This window comes from Borostomias antarcticus, assembly GCF_949987555.1.
Source record: "Borostomias antarcticus genome assembly, chromosome: 11".
In the NCBI taxonomy this organism is placed as follows: Eukaryota; Metazoa; Chordata; class Actinopteri; order Stomiiformes; family Stomiidae; genus Borostomias; species Borostomias antarcticus.
In genome coordinates this window covers 2973901-2983208 of record NC_140244.1, presented here as the reverse complement: position 1 = coordinate 2983208, position 9308 = coordinate 2973901, and the positions used below count along the sequence as shown (strand labels likewise).

Genomic DNA, 9308 nt, shown 5'->3' with positions numbered 1-9308 from the left:
CTGGAGTCTCCTCTGAAAGATGGCCAGCCCTAACCCTAACCCTGGTCTCTAAAGAGACGCGTATGGAGTCTCTCCTGTGAAGGACGACTAGTGTCTCCGCTGTCCTGACAGTGGTGGGAGACTTGAGGTGTGTGCTGGCAGGCTACAGTTTATAATCATTTCTTGTCTCAAAGGTTTCCTATACAGAGAAGGGCCTTTGTATGGTATGAAATAAAGCCCCTACTTATTTCTTGATGTGCATTGTTGTGGAGTTTTCCACTGCACACATCTACATTTCGAAATAATGCACCCAAGAGTGAGATTAATCAATAAAGTTTGAACACAACAAACTGTCCGTCTTTGGCTAAGACATTTAATAGAAGGTTGCAACCAGTGGTGACAAATGTGCTTTTCCCAATGATGGCAGCAAAATTCCCCCACATTTAGAGCATACAGACATTCTGATACATGTTGATGCTAGGAAGGAATGACCAAATATGGTGTTCTAAACTACGTCGGAATGAGCAGAGTACAGTAAGGCAGATAAGTGATTGTTATTCATATCTATCTACAATATCTAGCTGGTGCCCCAGCTCACGACACAGGCAAGATGGCTAGGGCGATTTTGTGCTTGACGTCCACAGTAGTGGGGGTGGGATTGGGCAGGAGAGACAGGCTGAGAGAGAGAACCGCGTAGTCTGACTACGGGGGTTCCACAAGGGTCTGTCCTGGGTCCTCTCCTGTTTTCCCTCTACACTACATCTCTTGGCTCTGTCATTCGCTCGCATGGCTTCTCCTATCACTGCTATGCCGATGACACCCAACTGGTTCTGTCATTTCCCCCTTCTGATACAAAAGTGGAGACACGCATAGCTGGGTGCTTGGCTGACATTTGTTGTTGATAAAAATGAAAGTATTTGCCAAAGCAGAGGTTCGCTCAAAAATAGGTTCAGTCAGATTTATTAAGAAAACAATACGATTGCAAACGGACCTCAAAGTAAAACACAGAGTGGTTCCAACAGAAGAAGTAAAACATGAGCTCGCCGGATCCTCCTTATATCTGCCCAAAGCAAGGATGTGGATTTGATTGGCTGAGTTGTCTATATGTCATCGTAAGGTGACGGATATCACACAGTGGTAGAAATGAATGTGGGATGAAACTCACTTTGAATATGGACAAAGAAAACAAAAGGTCTGAGCCAGGACGGAAAGGACAGAAGGTGTGGCCCTTCTGACTTAAACAAAGAGAGGAGGAAGAGCGAGGCAGAGGAGGTGTTTACAATTACAAAAGAGAGAGGTCTGAGCCAGGATGGAAAGGACAGAAGGTGTGGCCCTTCCGACTTAAACAAAGAGAGGAGGAAGGGCGAGGCAGAGGAGGTGTTTACAATTACAAAAGGCAGGGGACTGGATGAACAGGTATTGAAAGAAAAGATATGAATCTGAATAGTCTTGAGACTGTGTAAAATTCCATGACACATTTCAGAGTGGATGACGACACATCACCTCAAGCTCAATCTGGACAAGACTGAGCTGCTGTTCCTCCCGGGGAAGGGCTGTCCGCACCGGGACCTGGCCATCACCATTGAAGACACAGTGGTGACCCCGACTCGGACTGCGAGGAATCTGGGTGTGACCCTGGATGACCAACTGTCATTTTCCTCACATGTCACATCCGTCACACGTTCCTGCAGATTCATGCTCTACAACATCAGGAGGATTCGCCCTTTCCTCACTAATGAAACGGCGCAGGTACTCATCCAGGCCCTGGTCATCTCCCGCCTGGACTACGGCAACTCCCTCCTCGCGGGGGCACCGGCGTCAGCCATTAAACCTCTGGAACTTGTCCAGAAAGCTGCTGCTCGCCTGGTATTCAACCACCCCAAATTCTCCCACACAACTTCCCTCCTCCGTTCCCTACACTGGCTCCCTGTAGCGGCTCGCATCCAGTTTAAAACTCTGGCGCTAATCTACAGGGCAATGAAAGGAACAGCCCCCTCCTACCTCCAGGCCATGGTCAAACCCTACATCCCCTCCCGACCACTACGCTCTGCTACCTCAGGGCGACTGGTTGCCCCGTCACTCCGAGGCTCCTGCGGTCGATCGACGCGGTCACGGCTCTTCTCTGTCCTGTGGCCCCGCAGTGGTGGAATGAACTGCCCACTGATGTCAGGACAGCAGAGTCGCTGCCCATCTTTCGTCGCAGGCTCAAAACTCATCTCTTCAAGAAGTACTACAACAATCCTCCCACCTAAGCACTTATTATATTATATTGCACTGTACTTAGATTGTGATTCTTGCACTTTGCCTTCAGCACTAGATTATGCTCTTAGTCACTTGTTTTAGAAAGAAGATGCACTTGTGAATTCTGGCAAGTAGTAGTACATTGGCTCTTCCTACGTTAAATGCAATTATTGTTAGTCGCTTTGGATAAAACCGTCTGCTAAATGACTGTAATGTAATGTAAAGAATAGCAGATGGAGAGACACCAGGCAGGAGAGAGGGAGACAACACCGTATACTGTTTCTTCTCTCCTTCCCCTCTCCCCTCTAATCTACCCTTTCCTCTCCCTCTCCTCTCCTCCCCCCTCTCCTCTCCCTTCACCTCCTCTCTCCCACCCTTCTACCCCCCCCCCTCTCCTCTACCCTCATTGTATTCTTATCCTCCTCTGTATTCTGTATATTGGCAGGTGAACATGGTGAAGACAACAGCTGTAGTGTTTATGTAATTTCTGGCTCACCTGACTCCACCTCTCTACTGGCTGTTGTTGACAATGAAATGAACAGTGACATTAGTCCACATGATGATCTACCAATGAAATCCCGAGTTCACCAGCCCTGATCCTCCCTCTCTGACTGACATAAAAGGAGCAGAGAGCAACTGTCTGACCACCAGCCTGACTGCCTACCAGCCTGACTGTCTACCAGCCTTACTGCCTACCAGCCTTACTGCCTACCAGCCTGACTGCCTACCAGCCTGACTGTCTACCAGCCTTACTGCCTACCAGCCTTACTGTCTACCAGCCTGACTGCCTACCAGCCTGACTGCCTACCAGCCTCCTGATACTGCTCTCAGTGACGGAGAGAGAGAATCCTCTTCTCCAGCATGTTAGCTCTCACCATCCTCAGTCTCCTCAGCCTCTCCCTGGCTGCAGTGCTCTGCACTCCCCTGCCTGACCAGGAGGTGTTGCCAACGCAAGGGATACCGCCGGTGAAGATGGCAGAGGTAAGTGTGTGTGTGTGTGTGTGTGTGTGTGTGTGTGTGTGTGTGTATGTATGTATGTATGTATGTTTATACAGATTGTATGTATATATTCTATATGTTATCCACTATATGTAGATATTATTTTTTGTACTGTTCTATGTAAATGATGTATATTCTTATTCTGATTTATTCTGTACATTGTTGCAGCTGCCCCCACTACGGCGTGTGGATATACAGAGGCCGAGCGTGGTATGTATGTGTATATATATATACATATATATATGTGTGTGTGTATGTATTCAGTATATTATTATACATATTTACACAGATTGAATGTTTATATCTATATTTTATACATACTGTATGTATAGATTTTTGTACTCTTCTATGTAAATTCTTTACCCTGATGTATATTCTTATTCTGATCTATTCTGTACATTGTCATTGCTGTAACACCTAAGTCTCCCCAGGTGATTATTAAAGTGCATCTTATCTTATCCTAGATCAGAGCACCCGTGGAGGACCTCTGTCCCTCTGTCTGGTACAAGTATAATAATCGCATCTACAAGTACGTTGCCTCACGCATGACCTGGGCCGACGCTGAGCTCTACTGTGTGAGTCAGGGGGTCAACCTGGCCTCAGTACACAGTCTGGAGGAATTCAACTTCATTCAGAAGTTCATCCAGAGCTTTGACCCGGCGCAAGAATTAACTTGGATCGGGCTGAGTGACGTCCACAAGGAAGGCAGTATGATGTGGTCTGACGGGTCAAAGGTGGACTTCACCCAATGGTCTACTGACCAGCCAGATAATGCTAATGACAATGAGAACTGCATGCAAACAAATTTTCGTTTGAAATGGAATGATGCCCCCTGTACCAATAAATATGCTTTTGTCTGTGCCTCTCGTTAATGCTGCTGCCTGTATAAGTGAAGCTGGCCCCATTTAAAGTCCTGACGCTGGTCACTTTGGTTCCTGTAGCTGTGATGCTGAAAGAGCCTTGTTCGAAACAATAAACAGATTAATGAGCTGAGGGCAGCACAATCTGTACACACTTCTAAACGCAGTCACAAGACACACTTTATTAATCTAGCATTTTCTTAATCCTTTTTACCTTATTTTAATCTACCCCCTTTCACTGTGCCTCCCTGGTTTCTCTGTTTTACCATGTTTCATATCTCATAGTTTTATTATACTGCTTGTTTTCTTTAATTTTTTTGTTGTATTTTCATTATATTGCTGTATTTCATTGTATTAATTTTTTTTTTTTTTTTTACTGTTTCTATTACCCTGTGAAGCACCTTGTATTGCAACTTTGCACGAATGGCGCTATATAAATAAAATTTGATTGGATTTGATTAATGAGAAAATAAAGTTCCTTTATTAAAAAAAAAAAAAAAATCCTCCCGTTTTTCCAGTGGTGTTTATATCCCTTCTAGTAATCTTTACTTTGTAATGCAAAAGAAGTACTAAGTTGTTGATTTTTGTGCGTGGCTGTAAGCCAGCGCACCATAGCGTATGTCGGGTTGTCACTCCCTCCCTTACTTCGTTGAATGTTGACCTGCATTTCCGGTTGGCACCACAAGAGGCAGTAGTCCCAGCCCACCAAAATAAAGAAGGACACCAAAATCAACCCGCCGATCTCCACTGCACAAGTAGAGTAGCGGTGAAAGCATCAGACTCCCACCTGGGAGGTCGGGGTTCAAGGCCCTGGTGGGGATGATTTTGGGAAACCATACCCACACCCTCTGCTATAGAGGTCTTCTCGGGTCCAAAAAGACGGACCCGAACCCGAATGGATCCGATAAATTCGTTCCGAGATCCGACTGGATCCGATCATTTGAAAAAAAAATATATACCGACCCGAATTTGTCCCGAGACATTACAGACCCGATCCGATAAATGTCCGAGAGCAGGAGTAGGACAGAGACCCGAGTTCGGGTCGGGTCGGCGGATCCGACAGACTATTTAAAGTTGCTACTAAAATGCCACACTGCTAAAAACGTTTATCAGGTCGTAGTCTCCCTACAACATATGGTAGCCTCATACAATCAATCAAATAATCGATCAAAACAGAAAGACCTAACGTGAAGAACTAGTCTAGGCTATATGAAATCAATCGCTATTTATAACAGCGCCTACTTTCTTCTCCTCTTTGTTGACAATATGCATGAAGTTGGCCCAGACAGAAGAGGTGCCGGTGGGTTTGACCTCTTTATATTCATTATTCTGTAACTTTAGTTTAACATCAGACAAGCTGCTAACGGTGTCCATCTTTCTTTGTTTGCTATTTTCCCCGCTCTGTCTCAACTCGCAATCACGCATGCGTTTCTCTCGTGAGATTCAGCGCTGCGCGCCAAAAGAAAATAATGATTAAAAAAAAAGAAACGATTCAGCGCTGCGCTGATCACGGATCTTCTCAGATCCACTCGGGTATTACACATAATGATAAACAGACCCGGGACCGACGGTAATAGAATGGGATCCGACCCGGACCCGACTGACCATAATAAAACGAGGAAACGTGGACCCGAACCCGTACGGGTCGGGTCTCGGGTCCCTCGGGTATACCCGACCCGTGAAGACCTCTACTCTGCTAGCCTGTGGGTTTATTCCTACGTTTACTTTCGGCCTTTCCATCTCTCTCCCTCCCTCCTTTCACTCTCCTTTCCCCTTTTTTTGGAAGTACGGGAGAGATTCCATAGGAACAAAAACACTATAGCTGAATCCCAAAGCGCGCACTTAGGCGAAAGTGCAGAGCACTTGCGGCCTTGTGGCCTTACATGCGCGTTCCCGCTAAGTCCACAAGGGCTCAGGGTAGTCCCAAAACGGAATTGCTAGGTCCACAAGTGCGCCACTGCCGCCATTTTGCGCACTTTAACCGCACTTACCGAAAGTCCGCAATTTCGCGGACTTAGGAGCAGAAAATACCCACAGCCCACCGCGTCTCATGTGACACAGTGCTTGAGTGCATCCGAGTCATGATCCGAGTGCATCACACATAAATGATGACATTTGCAGATAACACAACATTAATCTTGAAATCCACATGCTGCAAACATATCCCACCCAACATAAATTTTTAAATTATTATTAAATTAAAACAGACGTCAATCGGTCAATTTGCAGAGCCGAGCGGAGAGCTGAGGGGAGCGTCAGAGCAGCCTCTGCGTCAGAGGGACGCGGCAGCCAATGAAAACGAAGTGGGATGGGCATTGAGCTAAACTGGCTTGGGAATCGTTGCCACGCGGCTGGAAGTGCTGTCCCATTTAATTCACCGCCCTGCACCCTCTGGCCCTTCCAGCTGACGTCAATTAAGTGCTCAGGTCTCAGGCCGCAAGTGCGAGGGGCCGCAAGGGTGGTTTGCGCACTCAGATTCATTTTATGACATTCTTCACTTTCAAGTTCCTTGGTAGTGTTGTGGATTAAGCGTCTGACTCCCATGCGGGAGATTAGGGTTCGGGTTCTTCTCCCCCATGAGAGTCATGGGAGTCTGACGCCCCCTTTTTTCAGACGGACGGGAGAAATCCCATGGGAACAAAAAGTTTTTTGTTTTTTTTAAGGAAATGTACATTCTGTTTTGCAGATGAATTAACTGTCAAACTGATTGCAGAAACTGGGCGACCAATTAAGTGACCAATTACAAGTCCCATTGATTTACTAGACCTGTGCTTACTGTTATGTTTCTCTGTGTATGCAACTCTGTGTTTTGTTTTCTGCTCCTCCTGTTCTCGTTCCCACTCCCAGATTCCTGAGTGGATCAAGTTATAATTAATATAATTCAAAGCATTTTAATAAATATGAGAATTTTGATTTGTAATTTGTGTTTGTCACTGGATGTTATAGAATTGAAATACTCCTGTTTTGAAATTATACCTACAATATAGGTGTCTCAGTAATTACCCATTATATATTAGGCTACACTTTGCATGTGTTTACCAGGTAAATGTTTAGTAATTAAGACATAAAACAAAGAGAAAGTGTAGCTCAGGGCCGCAACAGAGGAGTTGATGTGGTCATTAACAACTTCCTGATCGACAGCAATCTTGAATCGCTGATCACCTTAAACATAAGAGATATTACAAAAAGAAAAACATTACATGTCAACTTCAGAAAACCACTCCAAACACAGTTGTTTAAATCTTCCATACTCAAACAATTTGGTTCTCTACTGACCATTAGGCTGACTCAACTGGTTTTGGGGATAAGCCTTTTCATTCGTTTATTAATACTGCCCAATCAGTGGCGGCGAAATCTGTTGTCCACACAATCAGATTCAATCCACACCATGTGAAACGACAACCTAGAAACCGCTCTGTCGAAGACGATCGTGATTGGTTTAAAGAAATACTGTATTTTTTCCCCCCTATCCCCGAATGGTAATGAGTCCAACCAGACGTCACCAGGAGAGTGGACGGCTGGACGTATCGCAAGCTCCTAATGAATTTTAATAATTGTACCGCCTATATTACGGTCACAGTCACTGTCATCCATGATTGGATGGAATAAGTAGATGAGGGTCAATTTGATAGACTGCTAGACTACTGATAAAAAATAGCCAGATTGGGAACCCTATAATGTCTAGCTGCTACCTAGGACTGGAATGAGGAATTGATTAGTGCTGATAAGATATTGTAACGACAAGCGATAACAAGAATTTCAATATACCTGTACTGGTTATATATGGCGAAATAAACTTTAGATTCTATTCTATTCTAGACCTTTCTCCAGCGCTGGCACAGCGTAAACGAAATGTGGAGATAGGTCTGGCTATGCGAGACTATCTGACCATATACCGTTTTTGGTAATAACAAGCATAAAATGCCTTGAAAAGATATTCAGCAACCATTTTCTTCTCTTGACATTTTTTCTCAGACTCAAAATTTGACATACATTTTAAGATTTTGTCCCCACCAATCTATAGTCCTGAGCACCATTTCAAATCAGCAAACTCCAGACATTTTCGGTAATGCACAAAAAAGTATGTCCCAAAGTATCTAACTGTCTTAGCAGCAAAACTAAAAACAAGCGAAAACAAGTTAGCTGGGGCGAGATAATATGTTAATATGATACAACAGACTAATATAATAATAATAATAAACTTTATTGACTACAAACCCATGATGAGGATGCAGGGGGTGCTTGGGATGCTCAGTCCAGCAGTAGTTGAGTCCTGAAAATAAAACATCAAAGAAACACTATGAATGTCATGAACTATGTTTCCAACGTACTGTATACCGTGTTTTCCATACACATACTTACATCATAAATGACTAGAAAGAATTCAATTAGTTAAGCCTAAACCTTGCAAAGCTACATTTTCGCTACGAGATATTAGTCTGAAGAGGAACCACTGAGAATCTTTTAGACCTACCTTGTTTTGGTAGAAAAGGTGATCTGGATTTTCCTTGAAGTATTTCGCAATGCCAGAAATCAGCTGTACTGGATCTTCATCTTGTTGCATCTTCATCCCTTTTGATTCAATGAAGTCTTTGATGCTCTTTCCTTTTCTTGACAATTCCTCTGCCAGCTTTGTTTGCAGCGGCAAGCCAAGGAGGGTACATGTGTGATCAAACGGGTGAACAGCTTCAAAAAGGAAGGGCCACTCTTCCTGTACTGTGTTCACAGTCCTTTGTTGATAGTTGCACGCTGGATGCAATACGTCTCGGTCATCAATTTTCGAACAGATGACTCCTGAAGATGATGGATTTTGGAGGCACTTTTCAATTCATCTTGTTTAGATTCTAGTTGTGCTGTACCCTCAATAGCAGGCTGCCACTCCACACACCCATAACGATCTGAATGTGTGGACTTCTTCCTCATGGCATGTGCATCTTCATCCTCTGCTGGTCTCCTCGCTGAGCTGAGGGTTAATGGCCTCCGAACATTTTCGACTCTGTTTTCTAACTGTACAAGGAGAGCATCATATCCTGTTCCAATGATGTTAGTTCCATTGAGCTCTTGATGTGAGGAACCTTGATTAAAACCTTACTGATCAATGAATGTTGAGAAGAGAAATATTTCTGATTTTTATTTAACAGAGAATAAGCATATATCAAAACACAATACAGTAACCAAGCTTTAGGCATGGTCCAATATAGATTTGACACATAGCTTATTACAAAACAG

At 44.2% G+C, this 9308-nt stretch overlaps 1 protein-coding gene across 1 annotated transcript; it reads left to right on the top strand.

Moving 5' to 3' along the window:
* Positions 1–3066: 3066 nt before the first annotated feature.
* Positions 3067–6676, top strand: LOC311315119 (lactose-binding lectin l-2-like; the record flags this gene model as incomplete). The annotated part of the gene is made up of 4 exons (XM_084445721.1): positions 3067–3201; positions 3388–3429; positions 3684–3927; positions 6636–6676. The coding sequence occupies exons 1-4, from the start codon at positions 3082–3084 to the stop codon at positions 6674–6676; spliced, it is 447 nt and encodes a 148-aa protein (XP_084301847.1). The 5' UTR covers positions 3067–3081.
* Between the last annotated feature and the right edge of the window lie 2632 nt (positions 6677–9308).